The sequence below is a fragment of the Sturnus vulgaris genome, chromosome 22 (genome assembly GCF_052056855.1).
Source record: "Sturnus vulgaris isolate bStuVul1 chromosome 22, bStuVul1.hap1, whole genome shotgun sequence".
NCBI classification, from domain to species: Eukaryota; Metazoa; Chordata; class Aves; order Passeriformes; family Sturnidae; genus Sturnus; species Sturnus vulgaris.
The window spans coordinates 4,198,996-4,222,489 of record NC_142264.1 but is presented as its reverse complement, the minus strand read 5'-3'; the positions used below and the strand labels follow the sequence as shown (position 1 = coordinate 4,222,489).

At 53.6% G+C, this 23,494-nt stretch overlaps 1 protein-coding gene across 3 annotated transcripts in view; it reads left to right on the top strand.

The window, feature by feature from the left end:
* NTNG2 (netrin G2) overlaps nt 1–23,494 on the top strand; it is a 47,091-nt gene that overhangs the window by 10,137 nt on the left and 13,460 nt on the right. For all 3 annotated transcript variants that reach the window (XM_088177443.1, XM_014873329.2, XM_088177442.1), the window contains exons 3-4: nt 10,491–11,134; nt 22,397–22,569. In XM_088177443.1, coding sequence (XP_088033569.1) covers nt 10,491–11,134; nt 22,397–22,569 — 817 coding nt within the window. The remainder of the gene's footprint in view (nt 1–10,490; nt 11,135–22,396; nt 22,570–23,494) is intronic.

Here is a 23,494-nt window from a genome sequence, read left to right as displayed (position 1 = left end):
TCCCCAGGCAGGATCCAGCCACAGGAGCTGAGCACTGCAGAGTCACAGGGCTGGGTCTCATCCCTGCTGGCTCCCAGCCATGCAGGAGCCTTTCAGGAGCAGCCTTCCCTCAGCTCCACACACGGTGCCACCCCTCCAGCCCGTGCCAGGATGCTGCACACCCCAGAGCAGTGGGGCTGTGCTGCCCTGGTGCTCAGCGCCACGGGGATGCTGCCACCTCCGTGTCCAGTCCTGCCTTGACACTTCCATGTCCCAAAGGGAGAATTAGCACAGATTCAACTGGTTTCTACTCCAGCCAAAGGGTTTGTAACTCCCCATCTGCTGGCTGAGTCAGCTGCTTCAGCTCTGTAGTGCTGCCAGTCGGGAGGTTTGGGGAGCCCTGTGTAAGCCCTGTCGGGGTCTCAGGGACAGCCAGGACATGTTTTGGGCTGACACAACTCAATCCAAACCTCTGACAGGCACCTGCTGAATTGTTCCCCTGAAAGGGAGCACAAAGCAGCCAGATGCTTTGCATACAGCAGCGAAGGCAGAGCCCTTGATGCAGCAGACAGACACAGGAGCCCTGATCAGAGGCTGGCGTGGGTGCAGGGGTGTCCATCACCCAGCTGTGCCCCTCCACAGAGGCTCTGGGCAACATCTGCACCTCCATTTGAGGAGCACAGCAGAGCCACCACTCCCTCCCCTTTCCCACCCCCAGGCTCTGCATCCTGCCCTCCCCCATTCAAACTATCAGGGCCTCTCTTACAGAATAAATTATTAATAGCGGCGTAGCGAGCCTCTCTGCAAAGGCTGCATGTATTGAGCTTACAAGGCGCACAAGCTTTTAGAGAGCAGGACACTTTTCCTACTTCCTAAGCATTTTCTTAGTCCTGAATCAATAATGCACTCACAGCCCTGCACACAGGTCGCTGCTGCTGGGCTCCTGCTGCTAGGGGCTGCGGACACAAATACAGCTCTGTAGCAAGATGCAAGGGCTTCATAATCTGGCAGGGAAGGGATGGGGCAGAATCCAAGCAGCTTAATTTGTAAACAAGCTTCAGGGGAGTGCCCTGGGAAGAGCAAAGCTTGCAAGTCCCTGGTACAGAACGCCCGAGTTCGGAGACAAGCTAAAAAGCAGTCAATGGGATTAATCTGCTGCGTTTTTGAACGTGTGCCCGTGGTTGCCAGCTGAGGGGTGTCTGGTTTATCTGATGCCAGGCTTTAGGTCACCCCACAGCCCCCAGTGCCACAGGGGGAGGTTGAGGGGTGCAGCCCTGGCAGGGAGGTGGAGGTGAGCCCAGGGCGGCAGGAGGGCTGGGGTTAGAGCAGCTCACCGGGGGATTAGCAGTTCACAAAGAAAGAGCTGCTCAAAAATGATTCCATGGGAGGCCGGGCTGCTGCGGGTGATGTGTGTGTATCCCCAGCACAGATGAGATTATCTGCTTAGGAGTGGAATTTTCCGGGCGGTGTTAACCCCTGTGCTGCCCCCAAATCAGCTGCAGACGCCTCTCGGGATGGGATGGGATGCTGGGCAGGGGATCAGCACCACCCAGGCCACCCCAGGGCTTTGGAAATGACAGTGCTGCTGCCAGGCCACTCTGCAAACAGCATGGTCTTGGAGAGGTCACCCATGGATGGGCTGGTTTGAGGCTGGAATTCCCCGTGTAACCAGATTTTCTATTCCTGGCTTAGCCAGAGTGGGCGTGAGGGGATTTGTGTTGGTGCAGGAGCGAGGGTGGACAGGTGACTTGGGTCAGCCCTTGTGCGTGACAAGCTGCATCTCCCTCTGGGTCCTCCCTTGGTGCAGAGGATGCTTCTCCTGCCTGGATGTCACCCTTTGGCCCAGGTTGTGTCATTTACAGAGCAAAGACCAGTTCAGACCACAGGGAGAGTTTCAGAGGCAGCGTGGGATGAGAGCAGAGATTTCCTTGAGCTTCACATCAGGGTTGGGTGAGGGAGCCACAACTTTGCCCTGCTGCAGGTGCCTGGGGGATTTCAGTGCTCAGAAAGGTGGAGCCCTCAATGCCCAGAGAAGCCCGGACCTGCTCCTCAAATCCCTCCGTGCCTCCATTTCCCCATCTGGAGACAGGACATGGCCCTGCCACCAGCCCACCCTGTCTGGCACGGTGATGTCTCCCCAGGGCTGGTGCAGAGAAGGGCACAGTGCTGAGCCTGGATGAAATACGAACGAGATGCTTCTGGAATTCAGAGCAGGCTGGAGGGGGAAGGGGAAGAGCAGCCACGAGTAGGGCTTGAATCTCTTCTCTGGCGGAGAGACGGGCCCAGGGGAGCCCCAGAGCCCTGAACGAGCGCTGCTCGCTGAATGAGGATCTGCTCCAGGCCAAAGGCAAGAGGCAAAAACAGCAAAATATCTCGCTGAGCTCGTCCCCGTGCCTCGCCCCGAGCCGGCAGGGTCGGTTCTGCTGACTCACGCTCTCCCAAAGCCTGCACACAGGCAAAGCCTGTCCTAACACCCCAGCCAGGGGTGACCTTGTGCTCGGACAGCCTCGGATCCGGCAGGAAGGGGAAGGAAGCGGAGGAGCAATCAATCCCCCAAACCACGGCCAGGGAGGAGATGGAGGGTGTGACATTCGGCTGAGCCAGAATTAGCAGCAGATCTGTGGAGGGACCCCATTTCCACCCTATTAATAATTCATTCCAGCTCTGCCTTTACCTGCTCATAAACAGCAAACAGCTTGTTAGCGAGGACGGTTTTCTCCCCTTTTGCTGTCTCTGCCTCCATAAGAGCCCCTTGCAGATGGCTGGGGGAGGGAGGGGGCAGGGGAAGGACACAGCAGTGAGCAAAACACCCCACACATCCCTCCCTGAGCTCCAAATCCCATCCCATCCCAAGCTGCCTTTCCCCTGCAGAGGTGAAGCTGTGTAATAACCCCTCACCAACACCTGGGTGCCTTGCCAGAACCTTCCTACCCTCGTGGGCCACCTCAAAATGTCCCTTTGGAGGGGCACCAGGAAGAGGAGGGTGATGCCTGGAGGATGTGCAGATGAAGGCTTTGCTGGAGCATTCCCAAGTGGCTCTCAGGCTGCCCATGGGAAAACTGCGTTTTCCATCTTCTACCTCATGAGACAGCTTCTGTCTTATCTAAAATACAGAGAGCTTGACCAAAGGGGTATTTTAAAAACAACAACAAAAAAATGTAGAAAACATAGCTTCTTGAAGAAAGGCTCCCCAGAGTCTCCACAGTCCAATGCTGTGGTGCTGGCCCCATTAGGGAGCTCTCCCTGCACACTGACAGGCATCCCAAAGCTGTTCCTGAGATGTTTTCCAGGTTCGAGTCACAGCAGTGCAGTGGGGAAAGCCCATGGCCCACTTGGGGGACAGGGGAATCAGGGCAAGGAGAGTGGACCTGGCCAAGCAGATCCCAGTGTCCCCCCACATCCCTAAGGGGAGGGCACAGACCTTCACCTGGGCTCACAGGGAAGGGGATTTGTGGGGCTTTTTGGCATAGGAGGAGCCTTGTATTTCTCCTGATCCCTCTCCGTGCTCCCAGCCCTCTCTACAGTGAGTTATGCCACTTGCCAGCTGTTGGAAATAATCGCTGTAAATTAATTACGGTTGTTTCACCCCTCTGATCCCTCCCAGCCCATGAATAGAGTGAAAATTAATTGTCAGAGAGTATTTCCAGCTCTCTTAGAGTCCCACCTTGGCCACTGGCAGGTTATGGTTTATGCCCTAAAGCATGAGATTTAATTACTCACAAATGTTATTTTTGATCATAAAATCACCTTGTCTTGTCATAAATCCAGATAGAGCACTTGAACCCTCAGATCAGGAGCAGCAAGAGTGAAAACACCCTGAAATATCATTAGGAGAGCCTGTGTTTTCTCCTGGGTAAATGCAATTCTGTTTGGGAAGCAGCAGCACGTCCTGCAGTGATTATTGGAAGAAAAGCCAAGGAAGTCTCTCAAAACACACATTGTTCAGGGTGGCCCTTGTCAGGAATTTGTGTTGCAGAAAACAGGTTGGACTCAGTGTCACTGGGGACGTTAAGGGTGGTTGGCACTGGAGTTGGGTCAGGCACCTTCCCTGCTCAGTGGGTGATTTCCCTGTGCTGACCAACACCAGAGCAAACCCCCAGCCCAGCCTGCAGGGGAACTGAGATCCCTGAGATCCCTGGGAAGGCAGGGTCAGGAAAAAGAAGGCAGGAGATGGAAGGGAAGTGAGCTGGGGGCACTCAGCCGAGTGTAAATCAGCAAAGAAAATGTGCTGGGAAGGTCATTTCAGCTCCATCCCACAGCCTGAGGAGCTGGACGGGGGAAGGGAGAGGGGAAAATAAAATTTTGGGAGGAAATGTGCTCCAGAACATCCACAGGACAGGCAGGGATGGAGTGGGGGTGGCCCTGCTCCCCTCTGCAGGTTGGGGACCCCCATGTCCCATGGCCACCAGCCCTTCCCGTGGGCTGCAGGACACCTGCAGTGGCTTTGCTCCACAGCAGGGACATTATCAGGGCAGGAGGGATCAGGTGCACGTGGAGATTCTGCTGATCCCTCTTTTTTTGCAGGATTTGGAGGAAATTTGATACCAATTTCAGGAGGAGTCAGTCACAGCACAAGGAAACGTGGGGACTTTTTGAACCTCACCTGCTGCCCTTTGAGCAGAAACTCAAAGGCAGCGTTGTGGGTGTCCCAAGGGAAGCAGAAGGGCCTTGGGATGGTCCTGAGGGAAGCAGAAGGGCTTTGGGATGGTCCTGAGAGCTCCTTAAGCATCACAGCTGGATGGGGTGGGGGCTGCAGAGGGTGCAGGTGGAGGTTCAGAACAAGGTTGTGAGCAGTCCCAGGAAGGAGGGAAGGAGGTTCCTGTGCTGTCACCTGCTTTTCCTGGCTCTGCAGGCTCTTTGGGGGTCTATCAAACAGCCCCCAGCCCCAACCAGTGCCAGATTTTACAGGAGAGCCTGGAGACACCCCAGGTCTAAGAGCCAGTTCTTAGAGGAGAAAGCCATTCCAGAAGAAAGTACCCAAGAGAAACCCACACAACAGCACTGATATTTGTGCTGAAGAAACACATTTAACTTTTTCCTCTTTAATAAAAATCTTCCTATAAAGCACCAAGGATTTCCACCCCCAATGAAAAAAAGCCAAAGTTTTGTTTTCCAAAACTCATCCAAGTTGATGAGACCTTATCAATTACTCTTACTTGGAGACTGTAATTAAAAACAAGTGGTCCCAGAGTGCTCTAGGTTTTGGCAGAGGCCTTGGCTTAAACATGAGTCCATCAAGCAGAAGAGACCCCCAAAAGCAAAGGAAGTCCATGGGGGGTTCCCAAGACACCATTAAACAAATCACACCAGGTATGAGAGCTGTGATTGAGCATCCTTGGCTGAGCAGTACAAACTCTCACATCATCTACTCATTTTTCCTTGCTCAAATCTTGTTGGGTTCCCCCCCCCTTTAATATTATTATTATTTTTCTTGTTTTTCTTTACTGTGCAGCTAGTGGTTGCAATTGCTTTCCAGCTTCCCTTTGGCATGGAGATCTAAAAGCTGCAGTCTTATTTCTGTGCAGCTTTCGCCATTCACAACAGATGTCTAGTTTGTTTAAAATATTCAACAGCCTAATGATTAATCAAGCAACTGCACCTACAAAAATATATAATTTTAAGCTATGAGGCTTAAGAATGGTATTATCTGCTAAGAAAAAAAAAGAAAAAAAAGCAACTTTGGCGCTCATTAAGAGCCCTAAAAACCATCTGGGCTTTGTAAAACTGAGGCCTTTTGTTGTGGCTGGTTTCCCCCATTCCCCCCCTTCCCAGCAAGGTGGGGAGCAGCTTCCCTGCAGCATCCTGAATTCCTGTCATCTTGCTTTGTCAGACCAATATCTTGTTTCTTAAGAAATCCTCCTTCCCAAGGAGCAAGTCTTTGCTGTCACCTTCAGAAAGTTCCTTTTGCAGCATTTCTGCCCAGAACTGACTCCAAGGGCTGGGTCAGCAGTCACCAGGGCTGGGACACATTTCCAGCTCAAGGACTGGGTCCATGGGAACCTCCTGGGTGCACCTGGAGCAGGACAACCCCCAGGATCACTCCAGGCTGGGGATGAAGGATGGAGAGCAGCCCTACCAAGGAGGATTCAGAGTCCCAGGGTCTACAGGATGGATGGGGAGAGCTCTTTATTATGAATTGTAGTGTTAGGACAAGGGATAATGATTTTAAACTAAAAGAGAGCAGATTCAGATTAGTTGTAGGGAAGAAAACTTATTTTAATGAGTGTGATAAAATACTGGCATGGTAAAACCTCAAAGGTGATGGGTGCCTTATCCATGGAAACATTCATGGATGGGGCTTTGAGCAGCCTGACCCAGCTGAAGATGCCCTTGCCCATGGCAGGGGGGTTGGACTAGGTGACCTTTAAAGGTCCCTTCCAACCCATCCCATTCTATGGTTTGGCTCACAGAGGCACAACCTCACCATGATGCCATTTTTTTAGGACACCGTGTCCTCAGCGAGGCTCTCACAGTTTGTCCCCTGGAGATTTGCCCTTTTGGGCTGAGCTGGGGCTAAGCAGGGCTGCAACGCTCTTTGGTACAACCCCAAAAAGTGCACAACCAGAGGAGCTGGAGCGCTTGAAATCTGCAATGTTTAGTTGCTGTGAGGACACTCACGACTGATTTAATAGCGTGAGACTCAAAGTGAACTGGTTTATTTTAAGCTCACTGAGACCAAGTTTGCCTGGCTAATGCATCCTGACTTTTAGATTGAAGACTTAAATATCTCAAGACTTTGGACAGATTCTTTGGAGGACACACGGCTTGGGAGGAGGAAACCAGATTCAAAAATAATACCTGGACTTGTTTCAATAGTGCTATATCTGATCTTACCAGGACCAAGGGAGCAGCCAAAATGTGGCCATCTGTTTCCGCTCCCCCCTGCCCTCCTGGCTGACTCCAAACCACCCCCCCAGCACAAAAGGCATCGAGCATCCCACAGAGGAAGGACAATTCAATAAAGCTAACCCCAAAAAGGAACAGTTCATTTTAGCAGAGGAAGCTGTAGTGATGTGACACTCTTGAGGCTTTTGAGGCTCTCCCCCACCTTGCTGCCACTTGGGGGTTATTTTTGAGTTTGCCCTGTTACAACCATGCACCTCTTGAGCCATTTACCTCCCCTGGGTGGTTAAAGAGATTTTTGGGGGTGCTGCCTGCTGAGCTGAGCACGCTCCCAGCTTGGGGAACAGCAGGGGCTGTGCACTTCCATTCCCTGGGATGAGCATATGGCACACGGGCAGGGTTTGCTCTCTGCTTCTCCCTGCTCCTGACCCTGCCAGGGACGTGCCTGGCCAGCCCTGCTCCTCCAGACTGGACATGCTGAGGGGGATCATGCTTGATCAGACTCAGCTGCTCCCCTCACTGCTCCAGGGAAATCTGTCCCACCTCCCATCCTGGCCAGGGTTATGTTTCCTTATCCTGGTTTCATCACAGAGTCCTTAGTTTGTTTAATTTGGCCACTCCAAAGAAAGCAGTGATAGGAGCATCACCCACAGCCCTGGAGGTGGCCACTGTGGCCACGCTGGGGGCAGCTCAAGTGGCAAACACTCGGTGAGATTCATCTCACACCAGCTCAAGGGCTGTGTGGAGCACACAAGGAAAGGAAGGCTCATGGCAGGACAGCTCTGAGACACAGACTCTGCTCACACAGAGCCACCAAGGCAGGTCTGTCAGGGACTTTTCTGCTGCCATCCCAAGCCAATTCTCCACCTGCTGCTCCCTGCTTCAGACAAGTGGGAAAAATGGACCTCGGGGATGGTCTTTTCAGGACTGTCCTATTAAGCCATCTGTATGGCCACATTGACAGGAGGACCATACTGCAGCACAATATGTTGCCTCAGCACAGGAAACACACTCAGAGCCCCCAGCACTTCAGCTGAGGGGGATTTTTCTGCCTTTTCCCTCAGCCATCACTGAAAAGCTGTGCTGAGAGGCAGCTCCATCCCCCAGCAGGAAGCTGTGTCTCATTAGCAGAGGTAAACAATTCCTCTGAACGTGACGAGTCAGGAGAGCATATTAAATATGTCAATATCTCAGGGTTTTTTAATCCCTACTCCAGAACAGCTTGTTGTGGCAGGAGAGGACCCCCCAGCATGGCTCAGAGCCCCACCACAGCCCAGCTGGGCATCTCCCCCTCTTTGAGGGGGTTGTGGGGTGCCCTCACCCATCCAAGCAAGCCTGAGCACTCCACTGATTTCCCTTGCTCCGTTATCACAGCTGCAAACAAACTAAATAAATACATAAATAAATAATCCAGCTATTTGATTTAAAACATCAACCCAAGCACCCATTTGTGAGTAACCTCCCTGCTGCAGGGTGGGCACCACCCCAGAACTCAGCATCTCCAGTCCCAGCCCTTCCTCCCAGCACACACAGAGGTGACAAAAGCCACACACAGCCCAAGCCGAGGCTGTGACAGGAGGAACAAGCCCCAGCATGGATTTGCAGCTTCACTGCCAGGCTGGGGTGTGCCAGAGCAAGACTGGGTTGGAAACAGTTTGAGTTCTGACCTGTTTTATCATGTGCTGCTTTCCCTGGCAGCCTCGTGCACACGAACACAAACACCAGGTTTGCTGTGCTTACAGGAGTCCCCTCGTGTCCCCGAGGCTGCCTGCCCTGCACAGGAGCCTGGTTCTCATGTTCACATCAGCCACTCCCTGGTTTGTTTTCCCCCGTGCTGACAGAGCAGCCTCCTGCCTTATTTACACTGTGCTGCTCACATGCTGCTCCAGACACACAATTCTTTGTGTCCTCAGGAGTTTTTCAGGGCTCCTGGGTGCTGTGTCCTCCACTGACTTTGCAAACAGTTGCTTGCCTTCAGTGCACATCTCTGAGCCCGTTTTACAGGCATGGAGTGGGGAAGCTCTAAGTAGCTCCCAAGACTTTTGGTTGCCTGGCTGGAGGTGGCAAAGCCCAGATTTTCCAAAGCACGTTGTGTTACTCAGAGGTTTCCACGTTCAGAGCACAGCCCCGCTTTGCACCCGAGAGCATCCACTTGTACAAGGCAGATCCTCCCCTCTGCTGTGCCTGGGTATGCACAGGGCAGCCCAAAAGCAGCTCACAGGCACTCAGACTCCAACAGCTCCTCAGGTCAAAGCAAGCCATGGACACAGGAGCAGCCCCTTCCCACACCTGCAGCAGCCAGAGACACAACCAACCTGCTCATATCCACCCTGCACCTCACTTTTTGGAGCCTCCAGGTACCAGTATCAGCTCCCCACAGTCTGGTGCTGCAGGAAGTCCCCAGGGCCAGGCAGGACCACGCTGATCCCCACACACAGCACCCACAAAGCAAAGCACAACACCCAGCTTGGTCTTACCTGGAAAGCTGCTGTGCTCAGGAGAGCCAGACCTCACACCCCAGCAGGCTCCTCACCTCCAGCCAGCAGCTCTGAGCAGCTCCAGCTGATTTATCACCTCCTCCTCTGCCAGGTGCTTCTGCCTTCCTGGGAAGGGTCCCACAGCAGCAGAGCCCTCTGTCATACCAATTCCTCTCCCTCCCCAGTCCTTTGGATTTCGATTCTGAGAGGGAGGCACAGTGACAGCAAAGAGATGCTTCATATGCAAAAAAAAAAAAAAAGGATTTGCAGCGTGTTGCAGAGTTTTTTGTGGTCTGCACCCACTAGAACACAGCCCCACACAATCCCCGAGGCAGGTGTGACCCACGTGCTCTCTCCTGGAGGCAGAGAATGCAGGGCAGTGATGCTGGGCTTTAACAAACATATGGGTGAGCAATAAATGCATTGGCACAGCTGGCCACCCCTGAAAATTCAACATGTGGTGTGTGACCTTGGCACCGTGTCCCAGTGCAGCTCAGCACGTGTGGAGGTGTGTCCCTGCAAAACACACCAGCCTGGCTGTGCACTGGTATTTGTGGGCAAAATGGGATGGCTGGAGGTTCTCCCCCACTGCTCAGGCCTGGAGCAGTGGACATTGTCACCTGGATGGGATGAGCCATCCTTCCCACCCTGTTCCCTGTGGGTAGCTGAGGACCAAGGCACCAGAAGCATAAATCTCTGCTCTCTCTGCTACTGCTCAGTTCTGTCCCAGCTTGGGGCTGGAGAAATTTGGTTTCCCTCCTCTAGCTGTGCTCAGAGGCACTGGGGGGATGGAGTGTCCAAAGCCTTTTCAGCATCAGGAGCCGTGGGAGGCAGGGGTGTGCTTGGGGGATTTTAGCCATTCAGTTCCTCCAAGGCAGCAGGGATGAGCACAGCTTTCTGTAGGCTTGTAAATCAGCCAAGCTTAACCCAAGTTTCTCAGAGACCATCTCAGGGAAGGAGCTTTCTATGAAAATTGCCCCCGTGCCAAATTGCAAAGCCCTTTCCCAAAGGGCCTTTCAAAGGAAGCAGCTCAGCCGTTCTTACAGCTGAGGCAAAGCTGCATCTTTCTGCCTTAAAGTCGTTCTCAGAAACAGCATCCTGCAGAGCCAGCCCAGGGGCTGTGTGTGCCCGCACTGCCCACACCTTGCCCAGGTTTGCTCTGCTCTCAGGTGACCGTTGTTGTTGTTCCAGGAGAACCCGTACCTGTGCAGCGACGAGTGCGACGCCTCCAACCCCGACCTGGCCCACCCGCCCAAGCTGATGTTCGACAGCGAGGACGAGGGGCTGGCCACGTACTGGCAGAGCGTGACGTGGCGCCGGTACCCGGAGCCGCTGCTGGCCAACATCACCCTGTCCTGGAACAAGAGCATCGAGCTGACCGACGACATCGTGATCACCTTCGAGTACGGGCGCCCCACCATCATGATGCTGGAGAAGTCGCTGGACAACGGGAGGACTTGGCACCCGTACCAGTACTATGCAGATGACTGCATGGAGGCCTTCAGCATGCCAGCACGGAGGGTCCGGGACCTCTCCACCACCAGTGCCAACAGGGTCCTCTGCACAGAGGAGTATTCCCGCTGGGCGGGCTCCAAAAAAGAGAAGACCGTGCGGTTTGAGGTGCGGGACCGCTTTGCCATCTTCGCCGGCCCCGACCTCAAGAACATGGACAACTTGTACACCCGGCTGGAGAGCGCCAAAGGGCTCAAGGACTTCTTCACCGTCACCGACCTGCGCATGAGGCTGCTGAGACCCGCCCTGGGCGGCACCTACGTGCAGAGGGAGAACTTGTACAAGTATTTCTACGCCGTCTCCAACATCGAGGTCACCGGCAGGTAACGGCTGCTGCCTTTTTTTGGGCGTCTCTCCTCGCAGGGATGAGAGGAGGGTTCTTGCTAGAAAACTGAGCCATCAGCGTTTCTGCCGACCGAGAGAGAACCATTTCTCCCTCTAGCACCCCTTCTCCCCAGGCAGGGCAGCAGATGTGTCCTTGCAGGGAACGGCTGGGGCACCTCCAAGGCTGTGTCCTCCTGCAGCTGGTGCTGGCGGAGCTGGGACGTGGCTTGGATGGACACTCAGGGTCTGAGCTCCCTGCAGTGCCCTGTCCCAGCTGTGCAAACACAGCCAGCCTTTGCCCAGATGTCTCGGGGGTGGAACACTGGTGTGGAATGAGGCTCACCCCACTAAACTCCAGCTCACTGCCGGTAGAAGCAGGGTTGGTCATCCCCAGTCACTCCTGCACACCCTGAGCAGCCCCAGCCCTGGCAGACGAAGTTCGGGGTGAGGGTAAATCCCCCGACAGATCTGGGGCAGAGGAAGCAGGAGGGGGTTTGTTTCTCCTGGGTTTTGGTTTTCATTTCTCTGTACGATGCCATATGTTACATTATGACATCAACCGAAAAAGCAAAGTAAGGTGGAAAAGTGCCGAGATGGCTGATTTCCCATCCAGCTTGTGCGAGACTTAGAGGCGAGAGGGGAAAAATCTCCCCATCACCCACCCCGTGCTAACGAGCATCACCACAGCGACAGAGGAGCCGTTTGTATCGGTTCCAAACTGTTTGCTTCTGAGACTTGCAAGTAGAAATGTTTGCAGGTGCCACCGAGGCTGGCTTTGAACAGGCTCCAAGGGGAAGGAAGCTGCAGGGAGGGATGGAGAGCCCTTTCCACCCTCCAGGGCGGGCAGGAGGCAGCAGTGAGGGTCTTTGTCACTGTGGCTCTCAGCTGGGTTGGGGGCATTTTGGGGTTCCCCACCGTGGGGATTGCTCAGGGAGGAGCCCCGGGGGGCTCAGGAATGTGGGCAGAGGAGCAGGAAAGCACCTCCACATGTGTCTGGTAAATTAGGACTAAATGTTTGATGTGTTTGTGCAATGAGCTTTGGCTTCCAAGTGTGGAGATCAGCACAGGTAACCAAGGACTCGCCACTGCTCCTGCAGCAGCCTGGGGATACTTGATGCTACAAAGAGTTAAAATAAAAGTTGGTGTCCCATGAACCTCCTCCTCTGAGCCGTTTACCTTTCCTGCCTGCCTTGGGCAGGATTTGTTGCTTCAGTATTTAGGACTTCAGGCCATGCTGGTGAGATTCTCCCCAAACCCCAACATCTTGCTCTCAGTTGTCCTCCTCCCCCCTCCCCACACCCCATCAACTTCAGAATTCATTGGCCAAATTTAATACCATTTAATAGTAGCAGAGATTGGTTCAAGACAGAAAATCCCTAAAAATTCTGTGAAAAGAGACAGCCAGGGAAGAGCAGGAAAAACCCTTCAAACACACCCAGGGCTGGAGGAGTCTCAACCTCTACGAGACATCCAAAATCCCAGAGCCACCCCGAGGGCAGCTGGAGGTGGGATGGATGCCCTGTGGAAGCTGCAATGCTGCTTTTTAGCCAGGGCCAACACAGACAGGTCGGGGTTTGTTGTGATCCCTGGCTGGTCCCTGTCCTGCAGCAGCTCCAGCTCCTTCCCAGAACCTGCCCCACCTCCCCCTCCAGGGCTGAAAGGGTTTTTCCTTGGCTGTGTCAGGAAAATTAAGCCACAAACACCAGAGGTTTGTGTCCGAAAAGGAGACAGAGGACTCCTTTTGCTTTATTCGAATAAAGGGAGAGGTCATGGGGCATTCCCCTGGGATCTCTCAAGTTTTTGGAGGACTCAGCCTCCTTTTTATCCTAATTTCCCTGCCACATTTCCCTCTCTTTTCCCACTGGCTGAAGTACTTGAGAGATACAGACTTCCCAGAACACCTGATACCTAAGATTCCCTTCTAATGCATAACCTTCCCTTTTAATTTTAATTCTTATGGAATTTATGTTTTTTTCCTCATTGTTTCTTTCATCTTTCAATATCCAGTTTCATTTATCAGCAAACCTACAGTTTGTTTGTAAAGGCAAATATCTTTTTTTCCATTCATCAATCAGTGGAATCCTTCCCATTGTTTCTTCTGTCTCTCAGTGCTGGTTTTATCCACCAGCAGACCCACAGCTTGTTTGTAAAGACAAATCCTTCATTCCTCTCAGCTGGGAGCAGGGGAAACTCTGAAATCTGCTTTTATCAGCCCAAACTCCAACTTCTGAGCTACAGTGAGATGCAGATTTGCAGAGCTCCAGCTTGCTGGGCTGGTTCCCAGGAGAGAGGGACACTCATCCTGGGCAGAGAAGAGGTCAGTGCCTGTCCTGTGCTGACTCTTCCAGCCCCCATGGGCACAGGGCAGGGAAGGTGAGCAGCTCAGGAGCTGTGGATAAGTGGTGGATAAGATGGAGAAGCTCCCTGTGAATTAACTCTGCTTCTGTGATTATTCCAGTCCCAGCAAGCAGGTTTTTGCACTGAAGAGCAATCTAATTCCAGCTGTAAGCAAAGCCAGTTACAGTGCAGGGACTAAAACCAAATTAAATCTCGTGTATGGCTCAACAAGGGATGGGTTATTGAGAGGAAGAGAGGAGAAATCAATGTGAGCCTGACAGGAGCACTGTGCAGGGAAGGGGGAGGGAGGGTGGGCAGGGATGGGCATGGACACACACTGCCTCTTCCAGGACACATTGGAGGGACAGATAAAAGTGGGGTGGTGTTAGGGGTCCACTCCAGGGGGCATGGAAACAAGAGGGAAGAAATTATTATTGTGAAGAAATGAGGGGTCAAGGGCAAAACACAGCCAGAAAATTCCACCTGGAGAGCAGGGTGAGAGAGAATTCCACCTGGAGAGCAGGGTGAGAGAAAATTCCACATGGAGAGCAGAGGGAGCAGCCCCGAGAGGCTGGAGGAGCTGTGCCTGGCCACAGTGTGTGGCAGTGCAGGAGCAGTGTGTGCCCTCAGTGTGTGCCCTCAGAGTGTGCCATTGCCTGTGTCCCTGTGCCACACCATTTTTGGCAGTGATGAGGCACTTGGCAGCTCATTTCCAGTTGACTTTCACAGTCAAGAGAAGAGCAAAACGCTTTTCCCTCTGAGCAGCCCATGAGCCCAGGGGGTTTCTTGTGCTGCAGCCTGGAGGGTTCAGAGAACTTTCTGTGATCCCCTCAGGCCAGGAACTCCTGGCCCCACCCAAGCACACCCCATCCTTCACCCCTCAGCTTCAGAAGGAAAACCCCTCACCACAACCCCCCAGAGCTTTTGGGAAAAGCAGAGAGACAGAACAAAGGATATGGGGAAAGAGTTTTCTGTCTTCTCTTGCCCTATAGGCCAGAGGATCTGGTGAATCCTGGGGGTCACTGCCTCATTCCTGGGTGTTGGTACAGTGGACTGGTCCCTCAGGGTCTCCTCTGCATCTCCTCCTCCCACAGCCATTCTCCGTTCATGCCTGACAATTTATTTTTACTCTCTTTCTTCTTGGTATCTTTTTCTTTTCTTCTTTTTTTCCCCACCCCTTCTTCTTCCATCCTGTCCCTATTGATCTGCAGAGTAACTGGAGATGCAGAAGAGTCAGGACAGGAATAGACACAAGCAAGCCCTTGGCCTGAGTGTTGTGTGTGTGCCAGGCAGGGTGGGGAAGGGAAGTGGAAGGATTTTTCCCCACAGATCTCTGTATTCACTGCTTAATTTTCTCCTCAGTGCAGCAGTGAGCCCGGGCACGGGTGAATGAGCTTTCCCTGGCTGCCAGGGCTGTGGTGAGAGCCACTGGTTCTGCTTCCATTCCACACTGGGTCTCTCTGGAGTAATTTCTTCCCCCTCACAACGTCAGTCACTGCCGTGCTCAGCAGGGCACGCTCCATCACAGAGACATTAATAAGCTGTAATTGAAGTTAATGTGCCATGGCCAGGACATGTGGATCCAGTTAGGAGAAATCAGATTGAGCAGAAGTCAATCAATTTTAGGCTGGTTATTAGGATTTCTCCCCACTCTGTCCTGCCCTGCCCCAGTGCATGCACTGTCTGTCTGTCTGTCCGTCCTGCTGGTGGTGAGCAGTCCCTGGAGGAAGGCAGGAGGAGGGAGCATCCCTCACCTCTGAGCAGCTCCATGGAGCACAGCCTCCTCTCGGGCTGGGCTCGGGCCAAAGAGGCACCAACAAGATGAAGTTTCTAGTTCTGAAGTGGCATTTCCTTTCCTCACTTCACCAGTTGTTTTTCTCGGGCTTTCCTTGGCTGCTGCTTTGCTTACACCAAAAAATGGAAGGGAAAAGCCCTTTGTGCTCCCCTGCCTCTTTCCCTGGTGTGTCCTGGGTGCTGTGCATGGATGCTCTCTAGGAGGATTTTCTCTTCACATGACCTGGAGAGTTTGTGCTAGTGGAGCAGAACAGTTTTGGCCAGGCTGTTAGCCTGGTGCCAGCAGCCAGGATCAGGCACTCCCGACCTGGAGGACCAAGGCCACCCCCAAAGGCACCTCCTGCAATGAATGGAGCTGGAAATGCTCAGTGGTACCTGCATGCAGGGGATACGTTTTTCTGCATTTGTGGTGAGTTTTGAGATGTGGGGATGATTGATGCTGCGTTGCTGTTAAAGATGAATGAATTCCTGGTCACTGCCTCCTCCTCCCAATGAAGGCAGCTCAGTGCACTTCCCCTGTGCCTGGAGCTCAGCTCCAACCAGGGATGCCAGCACAAAGCACATCCCAGCTGTCCCTCAGCTGCTTTGCCCTGGTTGGGCATTCCTTCTTCTGGCTCTGTTGTGGGAGACCTTCCAGCTGATCTTGACTTCTCCAGCAAAGTGGTCTTTAAGTTGGAGAAAAGCTTTGGTCAGTGGAAGAGTCTCTTGTTGAGAGTTTTAGGGTTTTTGTGGTGGCTGCTAAACATCTCTCCCTGAGGAGCAGGGTGGGACCTGCACCAAAGGGGAACAGGCAGGACCTGGGGTGAATGATCTGAGAGAGCAGGAGCTTCCCCAATCCCAGTGCTGGGGCATCGCTCCCAAAATAGCCACGGGCTCACCCAAACATCCCCCAAGAACAAGCCCAACGCCCCTACAGCCCTCAGCCCACACTTGGCAGCTTTGGGATGACCACAAAAACCAGGGCAAGCACGGCCTGTGCCCGTCCCTGCTCCTCCCTGCAGCTCCTGGCAGACAGAACTCGGGTCCCAGGAGGCAGCAGCATCCCGGTGTCAAGGACAGCCAAGCCTGTGCCAGCCTGTTCCTGGGCCTGTCCTCGCCTCCATGCTGGGCAGCCCCGAGAGCTGGATGCCTGAGCTGCCCTGGCATTCCTCCAGGCTGGAATTAGCTCGAGTTCGAGCAAAATCTTCCTCTTGGTCATAGAGTTAAATTAAGTTAATGTGCAGGAACTGTTTGGTGGAGTCCTGCAGAGGTTTCTACTCCCACTGCAGCAAGGTGGGGAGAAAACTCTGAGCAGGAGGGAGGGAGAAACCCAGAGAGCTCCTCCCTCCCCCAGACACTGCTGACACTTTGTCGATAGCCAGAGACAGATGCCCAAGGTCCTATTACCTGCTCCTGCCTTTGGTTTGTGAAGGGTTTTATTCCCCCTCCGATTTTGTTGCCGAGTTGTGTCCGGCCCTGAGCAGATAATAGAATTTCATCGATAGACTGAGAAGGTGATGTATGTTAAAGCACTTAATATAAAGAGACTTCTACAGGAGCCCAAATTCAATTTGGCCAATGAACTCAATTGCAGGCATTATTGCATTCCAGGAGAAAGACCAAGAGCATTTATACACATTACTCTGCAAATATTTATGTTCACATATCCATGTGATGTCCTTTTCACCCTTCCTCCCTTCTGCTGGCCGACCCCCTAATGGGGAAGTTTGGTTTTGTGTTTGCTTTTTAAGACAGCTTTGAATATAAATAATGTTCCACCAGTCAGCAGGATCTTGACAGCTGGTGAGTGTCAACTTATTTAAAATAAATAGCCTCTCGGATGGGAACAGCCAGCCAACATGCTCTGCACTTTGGCATCTTTTAAATTGTCTCATCTTTGTAACCCAAACCTCAAATCATTTCGGAGGGCAGCGAGGAGGGTTCCTTCCTGCTGGGAGGACTCACCCGTCCCTACCACACAACCAAAAGTAAAAACCCACAAGGAAAACAACCCACTCACAACCCTCTGACCTAACTCGGGGTTTTTTTCAGTTCTTTGGCTCTAAACAAAGCAGTGCAAGCCAGAAGCCTCTCACCCTGGTTCAAGCTGAAAAAAAACCAACACGTTAAAATGGCTTTTCCTCTCCTTCAGCCCCTGGACCACGGGCTTGGGGTCCAGTCTTTCTCCTGGGATGAGCCAGCATTGCCTTCTCCATCCTCTTGAGCTCTTGTCCAGGACTGGCAACAGCAAACCCCAGCCAGAGCCATCTCCCAGCAAGGCAAACCCTGCTATAAACGCTCTCCACAAAGGGACTGTGCTTCTTCCATGGCCCAGCCATTAGAAGCTATTTTTACCTGCTTCCACACGCACAGATGGGCCAGAAACAATCCAAGCTCAGCACCCGTTATGCTTTGCCCAAAAGATTTGCTCCCTGCTTTTGCTGAGCTGCCAAAACAGTTGCAAAAGAGCAGGTAGAAGTGGGTAAGTGATGGCCAGGCAGCTGCCGGAGCGTGCTGTGAGCAGCGGCTGGGGATGACAATAGAGAGATGGAGAAGAGTTATTCATGTTTCCCCGAGAGCCCAGATCAGTTGAAACATCCTTTTCCTCGGGGACGGAGAGGAAAGAGCTCCCTTCAAACACATCGTCCCGTGAGACTCATTAAAGGCTCATCAATTACAGTGAGAGCAAACAATTCAGGGGAAAGCTCTGATAAGCTTTCCTCCGGCCCGGCACTCATTAGTGGCTCTCTGAGCTGCCTCTCCCCGGCACCAGCACCGCCAGAAAGGGAGCAGGGGGGCAAAGCCAAGCCCGTGGGGTGATAGGCAGCAGTGGGATGGCTTGGAACCCGGCAGGATGGGACCAGCAGAGCATCCCTATGGCCATGCAGAACATCCTCATGGAGAGCAGTGTGCAGGCTGCGCTGGAAAGAGGCTTGCAGGGGAGTTTTTAAGTTTTTAAGGAGTTCAGGGCAGTCAGTGTTGTCTCAAGAGACACAAGGGGATGGAGCAGCTCTCTAGATCCCCACCCTAGTTCCTCCAGCAGTGTCACTGCATCAGGCACGACGATGTGCCAGCATCCCATGGCTGCCCCATCCCTGCAGGAAGGGAAAGGAGGGATGAGGAGATGCTCTTTGCCTTTCCCTGCCTCACTTCCCTGCTCTGCAAGTGGGGTTGAGGACAGAAAGTGGCGTTGTAGAACAAGTAAGAATCCTTGGAAAGAAAACAAAGGGCTGGGATGGCTTTTTAAAATCACTTCAAAAGTCATTATTAATGAAAGCTCAGGGAAAGGGGCTGTTTTCCAACTCCCAGCACAGAGGGAGGTTTGCTGCAGGTTTGCTGCACTCACCCCCTTCCTGTGTGTGGGCATCTCCTTCCCTCACACGTGGGCTTGGCACCAGACACCTCTCCAGCAGCTCGCTGCTGTGACCTCCAGGATGCTGACGTGGAGAATTGCAGAAAAGTGTTCTTTATGGCTGAAAAAAAAATTAAAAAAAAAAAAAAAAAAAAAAAAAAAAAAAAAAAAAAAAAAGAAGAAAGGGAAAAAAAGGACAATTTCCTGTAAACTTTCCTTGGCGCTCCAAGCTCCGTGATGTTCCCTGGTGGAGGCATTGGCAGCATCAGAACCACACTGCACCACTCTGAGGAAAGCTGAATGACCTGCACTGAAATAAACTCATAAATACCCCTTTGTGCAAACTGTAACATCTTGGGGCACACATTGCTCCGGCCACTCCTGCTGGGAACAGTGAGAGCCGGTTTTTGTTGAGCGCCAAGTGCAGTGGTGTGAGCTCCTGCCAGCCTGGTGCAGGATGGGTGTCCCTGGTGCCCGAGGGTGTTGGGGCTGTTCCCCATCCCTGCTGACCCTCCACAGGCTCTGAATGCCCACTGAGAAACTGTCAGCACAGCCTCGACCCACGAGCCACAGAGGAGAAACACTCCCAGCTCCCCAGATGTCTTCCAGAGCCAGAGAAACCATATTGCAACCAGCACTTTTCTGGAGCAGCCCCGGGGCTGGAGTGGGGCCATGGCTTCCTTCTGCAGGACACAGCGCAGGTGTCTGCCCCGCTGCTGATTTTTAAGCCTCATTGCTAAGTCGCTCCTAACCTTTCCCTTCATCCTCTCCTGCCTGCCATGGCTGGGCGCCGAGGAGGATGAGCAGGAGGAGCAGCTCCCACCCAGGGGACTGGGCTAATGCCATTTACTCCAGTCTGCACCAGCTGAGTCTTGGCTGGGGAGAGGCAGGCACAGACCATCGGTGTGTCCTTGGGCTCTGGGCCCAGAGGAGGAGGCACAGAAGTCTGAAGAAGGGGTTGAAGCTGATCCACACAGCCCAAGCTGCAGGAAGGCCAGGATGCAGAAACCTCTGCCCAAAACGGGGCTGGCTGAGGGTGCTCGGCTGTTCCCCATTAAATAATGCAGCCTGATTGATTGGGCTGTGCCTCGGGGTCAGCCTGCTGGGGTTACAGTTCCCTGCTTAGATTGATGATTCTCAAAGGTCGAACTCAGAAAGCAATTCCCTGGTAAAATTGATCCTTGGGATAACAAAACTTTTGCACAGTGGCAAAGCGCCTAGCAGTGAGAAAAATCAGTGACCTGGGCACAGGCAGGCAAGGTGAACACCTGCCTCTGCTTCCTCTTGACTTAGCTTTCCCTGTTTACACCGATTAGGAAGTGAGGGTCTCCCCTGGGAAGAGCAGTGCTGTATCACACCTGGCTGGGGGACATCCATGAGCTCCCTCCTTGTCCCCATCCCCCTGGGCAGGAGGAGCTGGGGCTGTCCCAGGAGCTGGTGCTGGGCTCCCAGCCCTCCCCAGCAGCGAGTTATGTGTGTGTGTGTGTGTGTGGAGCAGGCTCTCCTGGCTCGGCAAGCCTGGGTCCCACTGTGTGGAGGAGGATTTGTAGCTGGAACCAAATTAATGGTGAACGGGTCTCACCCTCCTGCCCTGGGAGCCAGAAGCACCCCAAAATGTCTGCTTGGCTCCTGCCAGGAGCAAGGGAGTGCCACATGTGGAAGGGGTTGGTTGAGGCTGCCTCAGGCCACCACGGGGACCAAGTGGTGGCCACCCAGGGCTGATGTCCCCACTGTGACTGGTCAAACACTGCAGCCAAGCACCACGCTCCACCTCATCCCAAACTTCAGGGAAAACAAGGGGTGTGACAGGCCCTTCCATCCTTGTTCCCACTCCCCTGGGGCTCCTAAACCCCCCTAGGCTGGATGCTGAGGCTGTGCCCCATCCCCTCACCCCATCAGAGGAGGAGGGAGGAGAGCTGCAGCTCCCGAAGCTGATGCTCTCTTCAGGCGGGGCCCAGAGCAGCAGTGCTGAGGCTTTGACCTGCTTTAACCTGCTTTAACCCACTATCTCGGCTGCTTTGCTCTCGCCTGCTCGTTTTGAAGCGAGAGAAGGAGGCCACGCTGTGTGGACACTGAATAATTCAGAGCCAGGCTCCGCAGCACCCTGGGGCTGGGCAGCGCCTCTGCCACAGGCTGGGACAGCTCAGCCCAAACCTTCCCTCACCAGAGCCAAAGGGGACCTGCAGCATCTGACATTCAGCATCCCTGTGGCTGTAGGCACCAGCCAAAGCCACTTCCTTCCCCTGGATGCTGGGACTCGTGGCTCCCTCCCAGAGCAGCAGTGCTCCTGCTTTCAGCCGTGACGCTGCATCTCCAGCCCTCACTCACACAGGCTTTCAAGTGGAGCATGCTGAGCGTGTCTGCCTCTGCTCCCTGGGCCACGTTTTCTTCTTTCCTCCCCTTTCAGAGGAGGAAAATTTCCCTCCTCTGCTGCAAAATTCCCTCCTCTGCTTGGTCAGACACAGGGCAGGGTTGTAAGACGGGGAGAGATTGTTCATCCAGCTTATGCTTAGCCTCTGAGCGGGGCTTGCTAGAATTAAGGGCAGGGAGGGGAGGGAGGGGAAAAAAAGAAATCATACATGAGGTCAGCTTATGCAGCCATGCGTGAGGAGAGCACAGCAAAGGCGGGCTCAGAGGGGCAGGCAGGTGGCTGGGGAGCTGCTCGGGGGGCTCCAAGGCACAGGGGGAGAGGCACCAGGACCAGCAGCCAGACTCCCAGCTCCCAGCCTATTCCAGGCTGTTTATCCCAGTGCAGACAGAGCACCAGGAGCAGCAGGCCATGTTCCCTCTGTGTTCTCTGCAGGCAGTTCATTCCCTCAGCTCTGCATCTCCTGAGCCCTGTGAAAGGAAACGCTGCCCCATCAGACTTCTCCACCCTGCACGGGAGGCACAGCATTACTGCTTTCTAATGCTTCTGAGAGTGTAAATTATTGCACAAAGGAGGGAAAACCATCGGGCCGTGCTAGGGATGGGCTGTCTGGAATGAAATGAGATGTTTTGGTCCCCAAAGTCTCTGTCTGATGGCCTCAGCTCAGGCCCAGGAGTCACCAGAGCCACGTGTGAGTTATGGGCTCAGCCTCTGCGCTCTGCACAAGTCACCTCCGGAGTCTGAGCAACAGGAATTATTGTGCACAGAGATAATTATTCCCTGCACACTGCACTACAGCTCATTAAAAGTTTCTTAATGTTTGCAAATTGCTGAATAGCGTTTTTAGTTGTTGCCTTCTCTGATGAGGCGGGGACTAACTGGTGGTGGCTTGTTGTCTGCGTTATTTTGGTCACAGCAGGCTGGGGCTGTGCTGCACGTAGGGAAAAGGGTTTGTGCTGGGCAGCCTCACACCACGGGAGAAAATGGCTTTGGCACAGTGACAGGGGGCAAGGGCGAGTGCCACCAGGGTTAGCCCAGCTCCTCCATCCAAAGCCAGACTGCCTCCAAGTAAAAGCCTCCATCTGAGGTAATTACCCAGATTCCTGTAACAGCCTGACATGTGAGTGACTCCTTCCTGGTGTCTCAGCTGCAGATGTTGACCTGCCATTAAACAGTCTGTGCTCCTCAGTCAGATACTGGGAGTGAAGCACCTCATCTTGGACGAGAGGCTGCACACCTGCCCTGGGTGAGGAGGTGGACACTGAACCCCAGCACAAGATACCTGGGGAAAACGGAGTTCAGTGAGAAAAACCTGCAGGAGGAACAGGGAAGGGGTGACCAGCCTGGCCTCAGCACATTTTCAGCACTACCCTGGGGACAAGGAGGAGCAGCAGCAACACCTGACAGCTCTTCCCTGTCTTCTTCCTCCAGGTGTAAATGCAACCTCCACGCCAACCTGTGCACCTTCAAAGAGGGCAGCCTCCAGTGTGAGTGTGAGCACAACACCACGGGCCAGGACTGTGGCAAGTGCAAGAAGAACTTTCGCTCCAGGTCCTGGCGAGCAGGGTCCTACCTGCCTCTGCCCAACGGGTCCCCCAATGCATGTAAGTGACCTGCAGGGATTACAATGCATGTTAGTGACCTGCAGGGAGCCAGCCCTGCCCTGGACTGCACCACACCACGAGTGGGAGTGGGTGCTCATCTTGTCCTTCTCCAGCTCGTATGGTTGCAGGATGCTCAGCTTCCCAAAGGAAATGGGTCCTGTCTTGGTGCACAGAGAAATGAAAGAGGATCTGGTGGATGTACAGATGTGCTGGCTGCTGGCAGAGGAGTGAATCTAAAGGATGGTCCAGAGCAGGGATGATGACTTTAGGCCAAAGATATAACCACAGCTTCGGGGCAATGCCAGTTATTGTCCTTTGACAAAGGCGATATTCAGCACAGCAGAGCTCTGGCTGCCGAGCAGCCCACGGGCTCAGTGCTGGCTCTGCTCAGCTGCAGGAGTGCTGGCTCTCCTCATCTCTAGGAGTGCTGGCTGCTCTCTGGATGCTGCCCGTGCTCCGTGGTGTTCCCGTGAGCTGCAGTCCCCGTGCACAGCCCCAGCCTCCTCCAGCTGCCGCTGGCACACGGCTCTGACAGCGGTGGAGATGCATTCCCTCCATCCTCCAGGCAGGGAATTGGGGCAGGAGACATCACAGACGGGCCAGCTCCTCCTGGCTTCCTGTCCACTCCACGTTAGCAAACTTGTTTAAATGTCACAAAGCCACAGTAGCCACTCCAGCCTTTCAAGCAGCAGCTTTGAGCATTACCAAAGAGAATCTTTTCTCTCCCTCCCCCCAGATTTTTTGAAAGATTTATGTGCTTTAAGATGATCAAAGCTGAAATTCAGGCTCCGAAGGCTGTGACGGGAATGTTTTGTGTGTGCCAGGGCTGGTAGACGAGCAGGTTCTTTGAAAGGGAACGAGCTTGTCAGCTCCCACCAAGCGGCTGCATTGCTTCAAAGGAGCCTGGGAGAGTTTCTGGTGTTGA